The sequence below is a fragment of the Phialemonium atrogriseum genome, assembly GCF_030411735.1.
Source record: "Phialemonium atrogriseum strain 8032-3 unplaced genomic scaffold QBC33scaffold_36, whole genome shotgun sequence".
In the NCBI taxonomy this organism is placed as follows: domain Eukaryota; kingdom Fungi; phylum Ascomycota; class Sordariomycetes; order Cephalothecales; family Cephalothecaceae; genus Phialemonium; species Phialemonium atrogriseum.
In genome coordinates, this window is record NW_026848173.1 from 47,806 (window position 1) to 68,511 (window position 20,706).

At 56.9% G+C, this 20,706-nt stretch overlaps 3 protein-coding genes across 3 annotated transcripts; 2 read left to right on the plus strand and 1 right to left on the minus strand.

Moving 5' to 3' along the window:
- Nucleotides 1-1,415: 1,415 nt before the first annotated feature.
- QBC33DRAFT_253190 (S-adenosyl-L-methionine-dependent methyltransferase) lies at nt 1,416-3,480 on the plus strand. Its single transcript, XM_060423022.1, has 8 exons — nt 1,416-1,728; nt 1,788-1,831; nt 1,893-1,975; nt 2,034-2,056; nt 2,133-2,151; nt 2,228-2,513; nt 2,653-3,207; nt 3,294-3,480. The coding sequence occupies exons 1-8, from the start codon at nt 1,531-1,533 to the stop codon at nt 3,376-3,378; spliced, it is 1,293 nt and encodes a 430-aa protein (XP_060279102.1). The 5' UTR covers nt 1,416-1,530; the 3' UTR covers nt 3,379-3,480.
- A 2,659-nt stretch (nt 3,481-6,139) lies between these two features.
- QBC33DRAFT_460434 (uncharacterized protein) lies at nt 6,140-13,306 on the plus strand (the record flags this gene model as incomplete). Its single annotated transcript, XM_060424988.1, has 7 exons — nt 6,140-7,414; nt 7,491-7,718; nt 7,785-10,125; nt 10,227-10,345; nt 11,073-11,360; nt 11,519-13,007; nt 13,095-13,306. 7 exons carry the CDS (start codon nt 6,140-6,142, stop codon nt 13,304-13,306), a joined length of 5,952 nt encoding a protein of 1,983 aa, XP_060279103.1.
- A 1,109-nt stretch (nt 13,307-14,415) lies between these two features.
- Nucleotides 14,416-15,931, minus strand: QBC33DRAFT_253227 (uncharacterized protein). The gene is made up of 5 exons (XM_060423023.1): nt 15,563-15,931; nt 15,452-15,488; nt 15,325-15,392; nt 14,880-15,250; nt 14,416-14,736 (listed from the first exon to the last, which is right to left on the minus strand). The coding sequence occupies exons 1-5, from the start codon at nt 15,773-15,775 to the stop codon at nt 14,505-14,507; spliced, it is 921 nt and encodes a 306-aa protein (XP_060279104.1). The 5' UTR covers nt 15,776-15,931; the 3' UTR covers nt 14,416-14,504.
- Between the last annotated feature and the right edge of the window lie 4,775 nt (nt 15,932-20,706).

A 20,706-nucleotide genomic window follows, 5' to 3' on the forward strand; every position in this document is an offset into this window, starting at 1 on the left:
AATGATCATTGATCATGATCATCTGGCGCCCCGCGTCGTCGATAGGCATGGGGTGGTGTTGATGGAGAAAACGGGGATTCGCATAGAGTCATGCATTGGCTCGAAGGGGAATAAAACTTTCGCTTGACCTTCGGCCTTTGATATTGCTTTCTCTTCGTCCCTCAGTCGGCCGCCCACAGTCTGGACTACCTACCTAGTTACCCAGCTAGCTGAGGCTCTCGTGGATCAGTGCTCTGGGGGGTCAAATCACGACTCCTATTTGTACCCTTGCTGGTGGGAGCTTGGAGGTAGAACCGCCAGCCAGCCTGCCTTACGAAGGCTACACCTTTTACCATGCACGGCAGCGCTCTTCTAGTTTGGAGCTGAAACCTGCGAACAGGAATTGATGCATGCGCCTTCCGATGTCTCCAGGCGCTAGGAAAGCAGCCACGAAGCGGGAGGGAGACGTTAATTTCCACCCCTGACGCCGCTATGCAGCCCATATGGACCGGTGAAGCAAAAGGGCTCGTGCATCATTGGATGGACGGGAGTGATATCGAGTGACTGTCACGTGACGACTGTGTGGTCAAATTCAATTGAATTGCCCTTTTGAGGAGGCTGGTCGGGATCTTCCGAATGTCGTCCAAGGGAAGATCATGAAGGCAAGATCCATGGAAACAACGACTTCTTGGCCAATTGCGAGTGGGAAAAAGGAGCCTGTAACATGGAACCTAACAGTCGAATTGGTTTTGGTTTTGGTTTTGGTTTTAGTTTTTATGATTTATTTTATATTTGTTCTTGGCCCTCCTCTTCCTCAATCATCCTTCCCATTCCTTTCGCTTCTTACCTCCCGTTTTTGTCCCATCCTTCGCTTGGGAGGGCCGTGTCCCACGAACCAAATCGCCTCGCTTCTGCAGGCCACCCTGGATGACTGACGTGCAGCGGCCATTCAGATCGATGAGCCACCCGCCACCACCATGCAATGCGACGTCCCGATGTCCGTTGTCCGTTGTGGAACGGGTTGAAGATTCAATTGTGGAGGGGAGGGGGCGGAGGAGGTGGGGATGGCGCGTGAGACTGGAATTGGAATTGAATGGAGGTTTGAGGGTGGTGGACCTCTAGAGTGCTACTTTCGGAATGGCAATGCCATGGGATCTTCCCACTTAATATACTCGCGTTGGTGTCAACACGTTTGACTTGCCCTCCTCGGCCAACCTCTCTTCCCTTCTCGGATCCCCCAGCTTTCCAGTCCTGTGTTAATAATAGCTCATCGCCGCTTTCCTTCCTCCCACCTACCTGGTTGCGACGTGGACCCTTCATTCCGTTTCACACACTGTTTTTTCAGGGTCCCCTTTTCGTGTTACGTACCAAGTCGGTGACGTCGGAATCCCGCTTTTTTGCTCTTATGACAGACCGGTGAGGCTCAAATGCCACGTGGTGGACGAGAAGCGAGGAGAAGCAGCTACACTCCTCAGTGTCGCGCTGCCTGCCGACTTCATTGACCACCTACCCTACCCTACCCTACCCTATCCCGACCGCCGTCGGCCCAACATGGCTTCTGGCGAGGAGCCGCCCGGCGAGAAACACCCCGCCGATGTCCAGGTGGAGTTGGAGCCCGAGCCCGGGCGCGAACCCGTGGAGCAGCAGTATCTGCCTCCTGGTGACGATGACCCGCAGCGGGAGGGCTCCCCGCATGACCCGGAGCTCTCATCCCTGAGTAACATGAGCCAGTTCTCCACGGGATTCAGCGTGAGCTTATCCCACCCGCCCAGCCCGGCATTGCCGATCGGCCGCTAATGGAACTGCAGGTTGATTCGGACACCGACTCGGCCATGGGCGATCTCTCGGGGAGGTGAGTCGCTCGCATCCCTCTGGATTGGACTTTACGCCTTCGGAACTGACACTTATTAAAGCATGTCGACGACATCTGTGAGATCTAGTATATACGAGTTCGTCCAGGAGCATGGAAGGACATTCCATAAATATAAGCAAGGCCGTAAGTACACATTGAAGAGCGTTTGTTCCTGCACTGGTTGTTGACTCTCCCTGCTTAGGTTATTGGATGCCGAATGATCCCGTGAGTCTTAGATTAAATCAAGGTTGGGGATGCACGGAGACGCATGGCTGACTCGGTTGACTTTGATTGCAAAAAGATTGAGCAGGACCGTCTGGGTAAGGCTGGCTCGTCTTGGGCCATTGGCTCCACATTCCACCACCACTCTGCGGACAGCTAATGGTATCACAACAGATCTACAACATGCAGTGTTCCTCATGCTTCTCAAGGGCAAGCTGAACCTGGCACCCATTGAGAACCCGCAGTCCGTTCTAGATATCGGGACGGGTACCGGTATCTGGGCCATCGAGTTTGGTAGGAAGATCCGTGACCCCCAATCGTTTCTGGCTTCGCAGCTTGCTTGGCCAGCCCTCTTGCTCTCTGGCCAGCTCTTGCTGACATCTGCCGCCCTTACCTTAGCAACGCAGAACCCTTCAGCCGACGTCCTCGGGACTGATCTCAGCCCGATACAGCCAGAGTAGTACGTGCCGACAACCCCAATGAAGCTTCCCTGCTCCCCCTTTTTCTCACATCCTACCTACGTCCCATTTCCCCTTGACATTTTTATTGCGTCTTTCTCGAGCTGACCGGCGTTCTCCGTCTTCCCTCTCCACCAACAGCGTCCCCGCGAACTGCCACTTCGAAGTAGACGACGCGGAAGACGAGTGGGTCTACTCGCAGCCCTTCGACTTCATCCACCTGCGCCTCATGTTCCACACCTTCAAGTCGCACCGGCGGGTGATCGACTCCGCGCTCGAGCACCTGTCGCCGGGTGGGTGGCTCGAGTGGCAGGACTACTACTGCCAGCTGCAGTGCGTCGACGACACGCTGGCGGGCACGGCGCTGGAGCGCTGGGTGCGCCTGTACATTGAGGGGGGCGGGCGCCTGGGCCGCGACATGCTGGCGCCGCGGCGGTACAAGCGCCTGATGGAGGACGCCGGGTTCGTCAACGTCGTCGAGGAGAGGCTCGCCATCCCGGGGAACGCGTGGCCGCGCGGCCGCGAGCAGAAGCTGCTCGGGCTGTGGCAGATGACTAACTTCCTCGATGGCATACACGCCGTCAGTATGACCATCTTCACGAGGGGGCTCGGCATGACGGCTGAGGAGGTGGAGCTGCTGCTTGTGGATGTGAGGAAGGATATCAAGAACCTGGGGGTGCATTTCTATTTCCTGACGTGAGTGCTTTCCCCCTTTTCCCTACCTTAGGTTGCCGGGAAGGAAGCGGATCTGGCTGACCATTGGGGGGGGGTCCTTCACGCAGATACTTTGTCTATGGCCAGAAACCTTTACAACCCAAGGACGACGGCAACAACGGCGACGACGGCAATGACGGCGACGAGCAATGACAAAGATAAGGAGTTCTACCTTATTTATTGGTTTCATATCAGTGTTTGGTTATATATACATACCTATGTACGACACCCGGGTCGGGCAATGGGTTGATGGGCGCAGGGATGGGATCTTCTTGCATGGGCGTTGGGGTGGGATTGGCCTTCTGCACTACCGCAGTAGAACTAGATGTATATGGTGCACATAAGCATACATAGCCCATGGGGCGGTTTTTCACCGTCGTCGCAAAACATCCGACCTATTTCGACGTCATGTCAGGACGTGATGAGGTTCATCGGTGGCAGCACACCACCGTATCACTTGGAAGAGCATGGCAGACTGGGGGTTGGTGCATACACAAGAAACCACGAACGCGGGGGTTCGAAGTCATGGGATTCTCATATGAGGTGACGATGTCCATTAATCACCAAGCATGCATGCTTCTGTCAACGGCATGCATCATCAATGCTCTCTCTCTGCAGTGTTTCCCACCCTTGCCTCGACCGACGATCTGGGAGTCGACGCGAGAAAGAGCAGAAAATGTGGTTTCCCAATCGAGGTTGCACCATAAGGAAGGCCGTAGTTTGGTGTGCTGGAATCCAATTGAGAAACACTGATCATGATGGGAGAGAGAAACAGATGTGGCAGTTATCAATGCACTGACCCCCTGCCCGAGCCCGAGGTGAGGGCGCTGTGCTTCTCTCGACGCACGGTGAACGCTCGGGGAAACAGTTAGAGCAAAGGCTTTGTTTGACAGAAACTACCTAAGCGAATTGTCGATGACTTGCGAAGAATCCAAGCACGATTAGCGGTACGGGCCCGAGCACGACGTCAGGACGGGGGCCCACCTGGAGGTTGAAACAAGGAGAGCTGGTGGCACACATCCATCCTGGCGGGTGATGATGGACAGTCTGTTTCTCCTCCTGGTCACGTCACCTTAAAAAATAGCATGACGATTGCAGGATCTGGCAGAACAGAGATACGTGGAGCTGCAACCGTCTCTGCTGATGGGCAATCCGTCAATGCCAGAGCTGTCACCAGACCCCAAGGATGATTCGATCCCGAACCGAAGGTGAGGTATTGCGCGAGAGCCAGCGGGAGAGGCGGCGATCGATGCGATGCTGTTCCTCCAGCCGCGGATGATGGGCCATGATCTGACCTGATTGCCTCATCTGCCTAATCTAGCACGAGGGGTAAAGCTGGCTCAACGACCGATCTACCTCGCCATGTGGGTAGCCGCCGTCTGAGAAGCTGCTGGTCCATGTGCTGGGTAATGACAGTCGTTTTGGAAACACGTTTGGAGATGGATGGATGGGCTGGCTGTTTGTCACGGTCAAAAGTTTGGGAATGGGGAATGTGGGACTGGCTCCTGCCTGTGACGCAATTGTAAAGAAGACAATGGAGTATTGCAGTTTGTATGAAGATATGCCAGCCATGCCAGCCTGCCAGGGATACCCCGACTTTGTCTGCCCTACAGACAATTTAAGCCTCGTGCGGAATGTATCGTGGAAGAGAGGCTTGAAACGGCACGCGTTTGGGCTGTCAGAAATGGAAGAAGCCTGCTGCCGGAGAAGGCCGCCGCCGTTTGTGCCAGGGATGATGGGGAATGGAATGGAATGTGGGCGGTTTGCGGAGCCTCTTCGAGTACAATCAAATGCAAGACATATCATATGACTCTGTATTGGAGGGGGGGAAGGGAGATGTTGATCCTCGGAAAGAGGCATGTTCATATCGCAATTGCATGGTTGGAACCCCTTTTTGATGCCACCCACTGACGACAGGCGGTACGTTATAGAGCGCAGGTGCAGTATGTAGGTATGTATGTACTGTACCTACTGTAACCAGTAGGTAGATTAGATGCAGATCTAACAAGAATCATTACCGTTTTGTGGGGGCTCTGGTAGTGCCAAAATGGTGGGGACAAGTCGGACATTTCTTCTCTCGAAGCTATCCAATCAGAGGCCCACTCGTCCCTTGACGATTGCCCAAGGACACGATGCACCCCTGCAGAGGAATCCCACGATTCCAACGCCACTGTCCACATTATCACCTTGGGCCATTTTCAGAGAGCCAATGCCAGCAGCACAACAGTATTGGCCATGGAGCCTCGGAAGCCGCCAATTTAAAGGGGAGGCACTGGCGAAGTATCTCAACGAATCTGACTTATTGAATCGCATTGAATCCAGACTGCCTACTAAATTACCTACTATTGTCTCTGGTGCGAATATTCCTTTTTCTCGTCAGAAAATTCCAACTTGTGGGTCTGAGAAAAACATTATGTGAGACCATTTTGTTCCTGGAAGACAGGCGCCAGAGCAGCCAAGCCCCACAACTAGCAGCGGACTACTAGTACTGCGGTAGTACCTCGCACTACCAGCACTGGTACGGGAATACTTCATACCTCCACCACTACCACCACAACTACCCAGCAGCAGCAACCCAAGCAATTACCCCCTTTGGCCAAGGGTTCGGTTTCTTTGGCTAAAAACCCCATCACACAACTTGAATCTCGCGATCTCCTTGGCCGCCGACAGAACCGACAGACCGAATTGAGCCAAAGCCAGGCTGCGACGCCCCCGGAAACCCGAGAGAGCGGCCTAGAGCGGCCTAGTCTCCGCCTGCCCCTGACACTGACGCTGACGAGAAACAATCCTCCGAGCCGTCCCTCCGGCTGAATTGTTCATTCTTGCACTCGCTGCCTTGGTCTCCTACTCCGTAGGGACCGCCGCTGGGAAGGGAAGGGAACTGCCGAGGCAGGAGGATATCACGCTGCTAGCTATGCCCTCGCCCCCAACAGTTGTCGCCGCGATCTCGAACCCAGCCCGGACCGCTCCAGCACTGTCGAGCACACCGCCCGCGACGACAACACTATCGGACCATCGCTACAACTCTCTGTCGCCCAAGTCTGTCGCCCCGAGACCCGCCGCCAACTCCACGGCCACCGCCAGCAGGAACCATTATTACAGCTCGGCTTCTAATAACAGATCTGCCGCCAATACAGCACATCCTAATAGTCAACACATAGCTTCCACCATTGCCCTCCCCGCCCAGACCTTTTCCGCCGCCTCCCTCCCGCGAACCTCGTCGCTGCTTCCCCCGCCGAGAATAGCCCCCGAGTCGTCTGAGCAGCCGCAGCCGCACCCCCACCCGCACCAGAAGCCGACATTCCAGAACCCGTTCAATGCTGCACAGCCCATTGTCTTGCTGAACGATCTCGATCCCCCGCCGCCGAGGCTTTCCTCGCGCGCGAGTAGCGTCGGCGGCCCGACCGACGGCATCCGCAACCTCAATCGCTGGTCCGCCTCGACGACATCGAGCCGAGCCTCCCCTACCGGCCATCAAAAGTCCTCGAGCTTCGGCCGCTCCCGGAATACGAGCGTGGATATCGTCGGAGGGGTACAAAGTTCGCCGAGGAAGCTGCACAAGAGCCCGCCCGCGGCATCGGGTGCAACTGTTCGACCGCCTGCCTCGAGCCGAGTCCGCCAGGAATCGCCCGTGACCGTCCCACCGTTCCAGGCACTCCCTCAAATCGCCAGCCTACCTTCGCTGGAACGCGATTTCCAAGGTGGTAATTCTCCCGCATCATTACCTCCGCCCAGACCTCAACGAGAAGCTCCCACTCGCAGCGCCAGCGACGACGCGGGATTCCACCGGGGGAATGGTTCAGGTTCAAACCCAGGGGACACATCGGTTCTCTCAGACCGCATAAGTAGTAGCACAGGATTTGCTCTCCCAGGGAGCGTCCCACAGAGCACCAAGATGCTGTATAACCCAAACGGCGAGAATGGGGGTCACTCGCGCAGTCGATCGGGGGGAACGAGAAGCAACAGTGATACGACATCGCAATCCAAGAGTCGGGACCGCTCCGGCAAGCATCCGTCTCAGAAAGCCATGCTCTCCAAGGCATTGCAAAAGGCGAACATGGCCGTACAGCTCGACAACGCTCAGAACACAGAAGGCGCAAGAAGGGCTTATTCAGAAGCTTGCGAACTGCTCCAGCAGGTCCTTGCGAGGACGGCTGGAGAGGAGGATCGAAAGAAGCTCGAGGCCATTGTGAGTCAACTCCGGACAAGCTTTCGCGTAACGTTTCCTCATCACACCATTCTAACCTCAGGTCTCTTGCAAACAGTACAAGACATACACTAGTAGGATAGAAGAGCTTGATCAACAAATTCCAGGACCCCCTCAGGACGAGAAAGCCCTCCCGCGACGGCCCCCAGGCAATGCGCAGCCGAACTTGGACGTCGGAATAGCGATCGACGACGACGAAGAAGCAGTTATCGAGACCGCCACTGCCACGAGAGTTGGCCGAGACCGATACAATGGCAGAGACGCTCAAACAATACCCAGTTACTCGGTTGCAGCACCCGCGCCGAGACGAAAGCCAAGCACAGACGCGGCGGCCTATCCGGGCGTCGACGAGATGTGGGACGGCCCCTCGTCCTACCTCTCAGACCAACAACAACAATCCCCCCCAACGAACTTGTCCCGGCCTCCGCGCGGCATTGATAATGGACTGGCCCTACAACCGACTCGCAATACCTACCTGCCCCCACCCTTATCACCACGAAGGCCATACTCTCCCGCCAAACCCGCTGAGCAGGTGCCCGACGATCCCCCCTTCCGCGGCGAGATCTCCTCGACAAACAGATTAGCTCCGGCTCCTGGTGCAATGATGCACCAGCGCGGCCTCAGCCACGAGTCGGTATCGTGGCTAGACCCCATCGATGAGTCCGGGGGCTCGTCGGCTTCGTCCGTCCATTCCCGCTCCTCGTCTCTGCGGATCAGGAGGAAGCATATCCGCCCGGTAAGTGGCAATACGGAGGCCGAATTCGATGCTGCGTTGGACGATGCTATCGAGGCTGCCTACGACGAGGGATACGAACCGGATAATCTCGCGGATCACGGCAAGGAGACTTACGAGGAACAACCCGAGGATGCCGTAGCAAAGGCGCTGAGACGCGTGCAGCTTGCGCGGGAGCGGGTTCGAGAGTCTGAACGCGAGGCGTTGGAGCTGGCAAACGAACGCGAGAAACGCTTACGGCTTCAGCAGCAGCTCGAGGACGAGGAACTACGGCAACAACAGGACCAGTCGACAGTGATGGAGGACTTCTACGACGGCAACGATTCCGAAGAGGAGGAAAGGCTATTGGAGGAGATGACCCAAGGCTATGCCATCGAGCACTTTGCCTTTGGCCCGCAGTCCAAGGCGGCCGTCCCGCGGGAGTCGGACTCGAGCTGGGCGACAAGCCGCACGTTCCACAGTTCCATGGGCTCCAATCCCCCAACCGCCACGACGATTCTCACCACTGTGAGTGAGGATGCGATCATGTCGAGTCATTCCAAGCCTCCGACCCAACGGCCACCACCGCCCCCGACCCAGGCCTTACCACTCCTGCCCGGAACCCCCGGGACGCCACTTTCAGCCGCCTCCCAAAGCTCGTTCAGCTCGAACGGCCAGGGCGTGCGGAGTCGGCGACTGTCAGGCCAGAATGCAAAGCAGCTCAAGATCGAGACGACTAAACTCCAGCCGCCCACATCTGCAACGGGCGGACCCACCTCTACGCAGCCGAAGACTGCGGGATACATTGTCCAGCAGAGACAAGCCCTCTCTGCGGGGCCGAACAGAACTGGCGGGCCCCAGTCAGCGAGGCCGGCGCCTTCCCCGGTTCCGGGGGCGAACTTGGGAGATCCCGGTGCCGCACTAGCCACCCCCCCGTTTCCAACGAGTCTGACGAATGATGCGGAAGGACGGTCCGGATCGCCATCGGTATCGCGGCCGCTCTTGAGGAAGAACTTCTCGTCTTCGAGCTTAAAGAGTCTAAGGTCGCGAAACCTGTCAATGTCGAACATCGACGATGCGTCTGATCTCTCTCCAGGGACGCCATTGAGCACCCGCCTCCCGGCGCTGCCGAATCTCCCTCCCCCACTCGCTGCTGCATTCAAGGATCGGGTCAACAGTACCTCTACAGGGGGACTGTACTTGTTCGAGAGCGACTTCCACTCGCCCCAGAGCCCCGGATCGCCTGATCCGCTGCTCACAGACTCGCCTGCTCCGCTCGAGCCCTGTCCGACGGAGGTCATGCTCCGGCCATTCTGGCTCATGCGGTGTCTATACCAGACCCTGTGCCACCCCCGCGGCGGGTATCTGAGCAGCAAGCTTTTTGTCCCGCGAGACGTGTGGCGGGTCAAGGGCGTGAAGCTAAAGAACGTGGAGGATAAGATCTCGAACTGCGACTTGCTCACGGCGGCGCTGCAGAACCTCTCCCGCGTCGACACGTGCGACGCCGACGCGGTGCTCGAGGAGATGCAGTCCCTCGAGGGCCTCCTGGAACAGGTGCAGGCCGCGCTGACGCGCAAGCTGGGGAGCGACGTCGGCGTCCAGGGCGCGAGCTCCCTGTTTAAGGAGGCGAGCGGGGTGGACAGCAGCGAGTCGGCGGCGGCGGTGCCCCGGTCGGCGAGCGTCGGCGGCAAGGGCAGCAGCTTCTCGTGGCGGCGGCTGCGGAGCAAGAACAGCTCGGCGGCCCTGGCCAGCGGCGCGGCGTACTCGGGCAAGGGCGGCAGCGGCGGGAGCTCCAACTCGAACTCGACCACTCCCATAGACGGGACGGGCGGCAAGGACACGCTCCTCCCTAGTCTGCCAATGACGAACCATCCGGCGCGCCGGGTCCCCAAAAGGGATGTTGGCAGTGCGCAGTTTGGGGGCCCGAATGCACAGTATATGGCGTCGCTGGCGAAGTTGTTCGACGCCGCGCAGACAGTCGGTGAGTCATTTCACTTTTTGCCCTCTCCCATTTACGAGCATCTCCTTGGGATGATGGGGTGGGTGTGTGACCAAAAAATGGATGCTAACAGAAGCTCGCAGATCAAATCGCTAGGCAGGTTGAAGATCCCGGCCTCCGACACGCGGACAAGACGCAGGTGGGCCTCGAACTGTGCACCAGACACGCGGCCGAGTTCTTTGGGTTCTACATCTGTCGCTTCGTGCTGACGGATCTCATGATGCTGCTGGACAAGTTCATCAAGAGGGGGAGCGAGTGGGTGCTCGTCTAGAGGGGGGTGAAGAGGGTCAAGGATGAAGAGAGAGAGAGAGAGAGAGAGAGAGAGAAATCAGGGGAGACTGGTTTTCAAGGGCTCAATACCCTAATATTTTGATACCCCATTGACGACTGGATATGTTGGTCTGCGGAGGATCGAGCACATACACACACAAACACAGGCACACACAGGTACAGGCGGCTGTTGGCATGGCCAGCGGCGAACACCACGGGAAAGTGGAAGTATCGTGCCAGAGCTTTTCACACGATTTGATGGATCTGGATTGTTTATATACTGTCATACAGAAGGGTATATATGTACCATTTTCGAAGATTTATAGGTAGGTTGGTTGGCAGAGGAGGTAGAGACGAAGTGCACGCAGCAATGAGAACCGAGACTTTGATAAGATACGCCGATAAGATAAGCACGGACAATTTTTGACAAGCTCAAAATTGAGCTTGATCGAAAGGATATGTGCAAATCCGAAGCCCGATTCTGCGACCAGTTACGCCCAAAAACGCCCGCGATCTATGACCCCAAAATCGCCAATTGGATGCGTGGCGTTACGGGTCTCGACGCCTTCGTGCGACCATGTCTGCACCTGCAATGCCGACGCCGCCTCGCCGCCTCGCCGGTCCTCGGTAGCCGCCTCCTCGCCCCAGCCTACCCGCAGGCCGCCCATCGGAGCCTCCAACACCTCGCGAATGGCCTGATCCCGAGCCCGAAGCCCTCCAGGAGTCATTCGCCAGTTGTGGCACCGAGGAGCTACAGCACAACGAGCAGGGAAAAGGGCAGGCCCACGCCCTCGGAGCTCGAGGAGCGCATCGCGGCCATCCCGCTCGATCGCTATCGCAACTTCTGCATCGTCGCACACATCGACCACGGCAAGAGCACGCTGAGCGACCGCCTGCTGGAGCTGACGGGCACTATCAGTGCGAGTGATGGGAACAAACAGATCCTTGTGCGTTGACACCGCTCCTCTCCAGCCGTCCAGCTTTCATGTCCCTTCCTCCAACCCGCCCCCGTCTCCCCCGCACGCAGCCCCCCGTTCCGGCAGATCCCCCTCCCCCCCCCCCAAGACAGCCCCCCAGCTAACCACGGCCGGCCCCCCAAAAACAGGACAAGCTCGACGTGGAGCGCGAGCGCGGCATCACGGTCAAGGCGCAGACGTGCACGATGCTGTACCGGCACCCGGCCGACGGGCTCGACTACCTGCTGCACCTGGTGGACACGCCGGGCCACGTCGACTTCCGCGCCGAGGTGACGCGGTCGTACGCGTCGTGCGGCGGGGCCGTGCTGCTGGTCGACGCGTCGCAGGGCGTGCAGGCGCAGACGGTGGCCAACTTCTACCTCGCCTCGGCCCAAGGCCTGGCCGTCGTGCCCGTCGTCAACAAGGTCGACCTGCCGACCGCCGATGTCGAGAGGGCGGTCGACCAGCTGCGGGTGGGGTTCGACATCGACGTCGGCGAGCGCGGCGAGAGGGCCGTGCGGGTCAGTGCCAAGACGGGGATGGGGGTCGGTGAGGTGCTTGCTGCGGTTGTGGAGAGGGTGCCTGCGCCCGTCGGGAATGTGGATGCGCCGCTGAGGATGCTGCTGGTGGATAGCTGGTATGACACGTTCAAGGGGGTGGTGCTGCTGGTGAGGGTGTTTGACGGCACGGTCAAGCCGGGGGACCAGCTGGTCAGCTTCGCGACGCGGAACAAGTACACTGTCGGGGAGGTGGGGGTGCAGTACCCCAACCAGGTGCCGCAGACGATGCTGCGGGCGGGGCAGGTCGGGTACGTGTACTTCAACCCGGGCATGAGGCGGATACAGGACGCCAAGACGGGCGACACGTTCACGACGGTGGGCAGCGAGGCGAGGGTGGAGGCGTACCCCGGGTTCGAGGAGCCGAAGCCCATGGTGTTCGTGGCGGCGTTCCCGACGGACCAGGGCAACTACGGCAAGCTGGCTGACAGCATCAACCAGCTGGTGCTCAATGATCGCAGCGTGACACTGCACAAGGACCACTCGGAGGCGCTGGGCGCGGGCTGGCGGCTCGGCTTCCTGGGCAGCCTGCACTGCTCCGTCTTCCAGGACCGCCTGCGCCAGGAGCACGGCGCCGACCTGATCATCACGGAGCCGGCGGTGCCGAGCCGCGTCGTGTGGCGCGACGGCACCGAGACGGTCATCACCAACCCGGCCGAGTTCCCCGAGCCCGAGGAGTCGCGCATCCGGTCCGCGACCGTGTACGAGCCCGTCGTGCGGGCCACCATGACGCTGCCCGAGGAGTACCTGGGGCGGGTCATTGAGCTGTGCGAGTCGGCGCGCGGCGCGCAGCAGGGCATCGACTTCTTCCACGCGACGCAGGTGATCCTGCGGTACGAGCTGCCGACGGCTAGCCTCGTCGACGACCTGTTTGGCAAGCTCAAGGGCGCCACGAAGGGGTATGCCACCCTCGACTACGAGGACGCCGGCTGGCGGGAGAGCCACCTCGTCAAGCTCAGCCTGCTCGTCAACAAGCACCCCGTCGACGCCGTCACGCGCGTCGTGCACTCGACCCAGGTCGAGAGGCTGGGGAGGCACTGGGTCGGCAAGTTCAAGGAGCACGTCGACCGGCAGATGTTTGGTATGTCTCCCTCGATTTATTGTCCCCCCCCCCTTTTTTTATTATTAAACCGTCAACCACGTGCTAACACTTCTCTCCCTACGCAAGAAATCATTATCCAGGCCGCGGTGGGCAAGCGCGTCGTCGCGCGCGAGACAATCAAGCCGTTCCGCAAGGACGTCCTCGCCAAGCTGCACGCTAGCGACATCTCGCGGCGGAGGAAGCTGCTGGAGAAGCAGAAGGAGGGGAGGAAGAGGCTCCGCGCCGTCGGGAACGTGATCATCGACCAATCCGTCTTCCAGAAGTTCTTGTCCAAGTAAGGGGTTGGTTGCCTCGGAAGCGTGTGTATATATATCCATGTATCCTTGTCTGCCCGTCTTGTGTATCATAATCATGTAAAGCGACTTGCATGGAAAGTGGCGTTTAAAGTTGGTTCTTCCCGATAAAAAAAAGGGAATCACAAGGCAAGGCAACCCCGTCTATCCCGATGATCTGTTTCGTGTCAGTTTTCCCAAGCAAGCTTATCTGGTAGTGTTGCTTCCCCCCCCAGTTTACCTCAATGTGCTCCAGGGATAGCCCCGGTTGCCTTAGCCATGTGAACTTTTTCCAGCAGGCGGGTTCTCCACATTATCGTGACCACCCAATCCACCCCCTAGAGCGACGGCACGATCCGTCCGCAACGGCGCGATCCATGTATGGAGAGGATGCGGCAGAAAATTGGCCGAGGGTCTTGAAACTCACCCGAGAGGGGGTTGTGCAGGACAACATTCACAGGCATATACAGAGTACGATGACGTATTTATTATCGTACGACCTGGTCACCACCGAAGGGGATGCTCCCTAGGTACTGTACCTGTAAAAACAGACATCGAATCACCCAGAACAGACTCGTGAACTCCCAGCAGTGTTCTTGCTACCATTGACGGAAAACCCATCATCCCATGCCAGAATCCAAGCCCAAGTTCCCCAAAGAGGGCACCCGCACTGTCCTCGGCGCCGAGATAACCTCCTTCCTGCGGTCAACGCCCACAGCTTCAGCTGGGCGGCGTCAAGTTCACCGTCGAGCGGCGGCACCACCTCGAGGTGCTGGGCATCCACGCCGTGGCCCCCCGGGGGCGTCAACCCCATCGGAGGTGGCGTGGAGTTCGCCGTCGTCCGCGGACCCCACGGATCCATCCCCGTGAGGATCCTTTGCCCTTCATCGGCGGAGAGGGAGAGGAAGAGGGGAAAGGCTGTGGGGGTGGTATATTTCCATGGTCGGGGGTATACCGTGGGAAGCGTGGATGAGTCTGAGAATGGGTTGAGGATTGTTGCGGAGGAGTTGGTGTGTCTGGTATGCATGTTGTTCCCCTTGATAATTGGATGGTCCACGATTAGTATTGCGACGATGATGATCAATCAGATGCGCCCCTAATATCCCACCGCCGGGTATCCCTTTAATGTCGCTTTAATATCCCGTAAATATCCAGCCAGTCCTCCCAAAGCAAACGCCCAAAGCAACGCCGGCCCCAGACCCTGCTACTGCCCGTTGTCGGAAGGGCTCACGTCTCCCGACTTCTCTGGCGGGGTGAACCACCGAGGCCAAAACTTGGCGATCAGCGGCTTGTAGGTCATCCCGCAGGCGCAGAATATCACCATGTTCACCTCGACGACATTCCACACCGAGATGGGGACGAAATCCCACGTGACATCTTGGGATCTTGCCTGTTGGGTGACCCAGACTGCCCGCAGGATGGAGATGACGCAGGCACTGTAAGAGGGGTGGGGTGTTAGCGGGCTAATTGGTCGAGAACGGGGGGCGGGAGCCTGCGGGCGCCACCAAAACATGCAGATGGTGTGTGTGTGTGTGTGTGTGTGTGTGTATGTGTGGAGAGAGAGGCGGCTACTACTCACAAGAAACCCAAGCTAAACAGGATGACGACGGTGATCTTCTCCCGCGCCGGCATCTTTAGCCTGAAGAAGACCGGGATCGGGAGGAAGAAGATCAGGAAGTCGGTGGCGATGTGGAGGGCCACACTCGCCCAGGTGAAGCTGACGGGATGGCAGGCGTCATACTCCTCCATCTGGAACAGCTTCTCGAGCGGGGTGCAGACCGTCAGCTCGCTGATGATGCCCCAGAGGTTGTAGATGATGACGACGGCCATCAACGCGTAGACGGCCCATCTCGCGTGGTGGTATGTAAGGATCCGGAGGTACAGGAATAGGATGGACATCTTGGTGAAGACGAGGCTGATCTGATAGACGAGGATCAGGCTCAGTGTCAACTGGACTCGAGTCAGTATAGGTGAATATTGGTGTGCTGGGAGGGCGAAATTCGTGGGCCCAAGGCGAGACTGACCTTCTGAATCGCGATGAAGTTGTCCGAGGGGATGGTCCAGACGTGTGTTCCCCATCCAACTGTGGTCACTGCGATTGGTTAGCTTCGTCCCGAGTTTGGAAAGGCGGTAGGTGCCGAGGGGACGAACTTATTATCTGGACAACGCTCACGCCCGTGGCGAAGAACTGTACCATCGGAATCAGCACGGAAACTACCAAGATCTGCCGACCAGCAGCTTTCCCAAAGGGCCAAAACTAACCAGCGAGCCAAGCATGGTCCAGTCCTCCGCTCCCAGGACGCGGACAATCTTTGCCCGGGCATAGAACCGGAGACTGACGGCGACCGCTCCGAGAAACCAGAAGACAACGGAAGCAGCAATCACTGTTCCGGTCCGATCACCGTCCGAAGGAAGCATGGTTACCTCTGGCGGCGGAGTCGATGAGGCCGACGGGAGGGAGGCCGACGACGACATGATGCCTCTGTGACATGAGGATGGAGAGGTAGGTGTGGAGTGTGGTGTTCGGATGGGCTGCTGTCGAGGTGCTGGCGTCCCCAGCAAGGACCGTGGCGACAACAAAAACCGACTAACCTGGTTCCAGTGGATTTACCAGCCCTATTAATGGGGATGGACTGCTGTTCGTTGATCATTTTCCTTTGCCGCCGGCATCCAGCCAAAAAATGAACCGTTAGTACGACAGGGGAGGGATACATGGGGGGAAAGTGGCGGTACTGTGCACCACCGATGTGTTCCCACTAACATCCCAACCCCGGTTTATACGAAGGAATTATCGCCTTGGCGGTCTCCTGTAGCTAGGAGCACGGACAGGCAGTTCAGCCGCTAAAGCTGAATGCGGTCCTAGCGGCGGACGGCCAAAAAAATCAAAATCGACTGATGCAACGATGCGCTCCAAGGTAAGGATACGCCAAAGGCCCGTCCTGCGGGTTCTATTGGCCGGGCTGCCTGCGGGCGTTCCTGCGGAAGAGACTCCAGACTCCGTCCCGCACATCACGAGATGATCCCAGCATTCCAAGTCGCCGGTACGGAGATCACCTCTGAAAGAGAAATACGCTACGTGGGGTTCGGCGGCGCGCTACCACTGGTCTGGTTTACGCGACATTTGCTCTGGAGCATTCGCAGATCAGATCCTCTAGCGGTCTGGACTTAAGGAGGACCAGTTCATCTCGCTAACAGTGATCCTCGATCGCATTACGTCAAATACCTGCCTTCGAAGATATGCTGGTCTGTGCTCTACCCAAGAACAAGGTCCAAGAATGGTCACGTGATGATGCCTGGGTTGAATTCATTTTGTGCAAATGGGGCTTATATGCGCGTAATTATCACTCGTTGCACAAACCTGGGAAATCCTGTTGTTTTATTTTTGGATTATTTGTCGCTTAATGAACTTGATGGATTGAGCTGAGAGATTTGAAACAAGCAATTGCGCAGTCGTTGCTCTGCACCCCGAGACCCAACCACGGTTCGGCACGGAAAGGAAGATATTGACACATTTCTAGGGGACCCAGCGGAAACCAAGCCACAGCTGAAGCTGAGGTTGAGGTTGAAATTATTGTCATGAAGTCCAGAAGAGCGTACCAACCACAAGGAGGCCCCGCCTCCGCCTCCCAGTTTCCCCATTCGCCATAGCTAGCGAGGTATAATTGCATTACGATAGCACTCATGCAATGCAGGTAACCAACTAGCCCACCCTGCAGAGTGGCGTTCCTTAACCAGTCCTAAAGTCGGGACAATGCCAAATTGTCCCTCGGGCGGCTCGTCGTTCCCGTACCCGCGAGTGTCTACGCATATCCGCCGGGCGGGTCGTCTTGGCTAGCGTACATGTATGTAGGTACTCTAATCTTCCAACGGGGGATCCTTCGATAGAGGTTCAAGCCTCACTTGGCGATTTGCGCAGTCCAGATGCTGCCATGAGCTCGAGCACGGTCTATTGCATATGGCGCCGAAGTTCTACTTCTTGCCGTTGGCCCCCAAGGAGGTTCCCAGGTTGTCAAGCGGGGACTTTGTCGATGTCGAAGCCCCTTTCCCACCAAGGTACCGGTATTGTCCTTGTTCGTGTTTGGTCGGTCGGGAGAATATTGGAGGATCTGATAACCACCCTTGCTCCTCGGGGTCTCTCCAAGGGTCTGGATATACTATGTACATGGTAGTATTGGTGCCGCGGGAAGAATTACTTGCCGTAATTATTATTTACTAACCGAGAAGTGCGGTGTGTATCAAGGCCGGGTTAGTGCAAAACACAAGGAAATATCCGAAATGGACCTTGCAAGTTACTTTTGTCAGCGTCTCCGCCCCTTTTTCTCACCACCGCCCGACCTCTCTGGTGCCAGGAACACCGGGGCGGACGCTTTCATGTGCTACCGGTAAGACACATTCTATTGCATTTTGCAGGCAATCCTGCCTTCACCGGCCGTTTCCCTCCTACTGCGCCCTCTCGTAGGAAAGCCCCAACACTTAACTGTTGTTTACGAACCTATTCTTTGCCAACTCGCATGTTCCCCTTGGTGCACACCTCACCCCACTTGCCGGCTGATGGCAATATCGTACGCCGCCGTGCTCAGGCTGGCCAGTGTCGATCTCGGAGTGCGTGAACTGTGACGCCAGATCCAGCCACCGCGTCCGTTCAGGGGCTGCCGCGAGGAACAGCGAGTTTTCAGTATGGGCATTATAACGTCGTCGAGGCATCAGACCGTCAGCAGAGAGAATGGTGAGATGCAGGCAGCTGAGGTCTCGTTCCCAAAAGGGGAGGAGTCAAGGGATATCCGTACTAAGGACACGTCGGAGTAAGTCCGGTCCTTTACCATTCATGACCTGAGTGTTGGGATCTGGTTGGTTTACTATTGGCTACATGCCTGGACATCTAACAGTTCTCTGGTCGCCTCCTCACCCCTATTCTCAGCCCACGAACCAGTCGCTCCCTACTACAATCTGGAAGGCTCTCTGGGCAGGTGTTATACCTGAGGATGGAGACTGGAGAATGGCCATTGCGGGGTGTCTACATGGACACAATGTCCCGTCCCCCCAGAAACCCACCTTCGCTTCGCACACGTACCCCTGATCCCCGCGACTCACCATGCTCAGCACAAGTCCTGTACGGCGTAGACAAAGAGCTGGGGACATTTAGCTTGTTACCCCTGAGCGCAAGTGGGAAGCAGCCTGGGAGACCAGGACCGGCGTGGTTGTCGGGCTGGACTGTCCTCTGCACACGAATGGGCCGCGATGGGATGGGCCGAGACATTATATCAACATCATCAACGCAAGCACCATTGCAAAGGCTAATGGCTGAGAAGTTCGGGAGATTAGAAGTTCTGTCTTCAGCTGCACACCGACGGACGGCGTGCTATCAGCGATTGGAAGGCGAGCGATGGCAGAACGACGTGCTTGATACATGCAAGAACTCCATGTTTGGACACCTACCTACATACTTACCACACTGCCAGAGTGTCATATCACACCGGGCTCTAGCCCTCTCGACATCCCACTGGCCTAAGCTCCCAACCACTCATTTCGGTGAGCATTGTCTTTATCCGATGGTTCCGTCTATGGTGCCAGGGGCCGGCCAAAACGGCCCTGCCTTCTGTGACATTTCCTCCAGGGGCATCTGGCAGGTCCGTTATTCGTAGATACAGATTGTCTCGACCCTGTTCGTCGTCCCAAGCGTCCTGCCTGGCCATACGCTTGCCGCTGTTAACTTCCTAGGTGGCTCTCGATACCGGCGTCGTCGTACAGATAGTTTTGACATGTCCTTGGCCTCCACGGTCGTCACAAAGGGAATTTCTCCAGGGGCATGCGCTATTTGCTCCACGGGCAGGCGGTTAGAGCATCACGGGCGGCACTTGCTGTCTATCGCTATTGCTATTGCCATCTCTCGCTCTTGCTGTCACTCCTATCACTTCTGCCGTTGCTGTCCATCGCTATTGCCGTTGCTAGGAATAGCAATAATGACAGCGATGGCAATAGTGACAGCGATGCAGCTGTTGCCTGGCCACCTGCCCACAGAGCAAATGGCGCATGCCCGCAGAGAAATTCCCGTCGCAAATGGGATCACAATCTCGAGGGGCTACGTCATATCGTATATAGGCATGATTGTCCCAAAAAGCAAAGTCTAGATAAAAATAATGATGCTGAAATTATCTCTGTATTCAGCGGCAGATCTACGAGGAAAGAAGTCCATCCCCCTAGGGATTCAGCAAGGAGCAACAGCGCCACTCTAGACAACAGAGGTAGCCTAACTCCACAACAGGCCCCCAAATGCCTCCTTGAACATAAAAAGAAAATAATTAAACAACATCCACCCCCAACCGCTCGTGGACTACCTCTGCAACAGCCATTACAACCAGAAAATTACCGTACAGGACGATGTTGTCTTCAAACTTGGCCGGACGTCGGGTAGCCGGGCACCCCCCGTCATGGCTATCGTACTATCGCTATGAGATCAAGAACAGTAATATTGCAGTGTACAGCAGCAAGCCAGCCATCATAAGCTGAGGCCAGACCCCGTTCGCGCTGGGCGTCGATTCTGGCCCCCTCGTGTGCTTTTCACGCCTTGAAGGTCGGGGATTCCTCCGGAGTGGAATGGCTCAGCCACCGCAGAATGAGCTAGCCGGCGTGGGTCGCGGCGAATATCTCGCTGATCTGTACTTCTCCACGTCCCTCGAGGGCTTTCTGAAGAGCCTAACCGCGGAGCTCGAGGCTGCTTTTGGACAGGAATCATAAACACATGCGATGCTGAAGCCAAGAGTAAATATCATGCTGAGCTAAACATGCCGACCATCCAATCCATACGACGCAGCTTGTCTCCTCGCCTCCAAATCGGATAATTAACACCATAGACCGGGTTGCCTCAGTACAGTATCACAAAGGAGTACGTAGCGGATTGTACTTTCAATCTTGAGGGACATTTTGGATTGACGGACAGTCATTGGAAGGGCCATGAGGGTGACTGACATGAAGAGTGAAAGACGACATCGGATCACAGGTGACTCGCTGTCTGACCAACCAACTTCAGCGTGTCGTTATGGTAATATCCAACTTGACAGGTTCTGGTAGCGGAGCGAATAATGGATCCCCATTGGTTTCGCTATGTATTCTAGGTACCATTGTTGGGCTTCGAGAACGAACGAAGTCTTGCCTGGGAGAGAGGCAGCAGTTAATTAACCTTCGACTTTGGAGAGACTGAGCCTAATACTCGATACTCTCACTCCATCAACCCGACATCAACCCGGCACGTATATTACATAGCTAAAAAGGATTTAACTGGAAGGGGTAAGGCAGAGCTTCAATCGCACCATCTCTTTCGGAGAAAGTCGGGTCCCCACGAATCTTGTTGCCCAAAGATCGAGGACGATGGTGCCCAACCAGTCACAGGTTTGTACCACCATTAAATC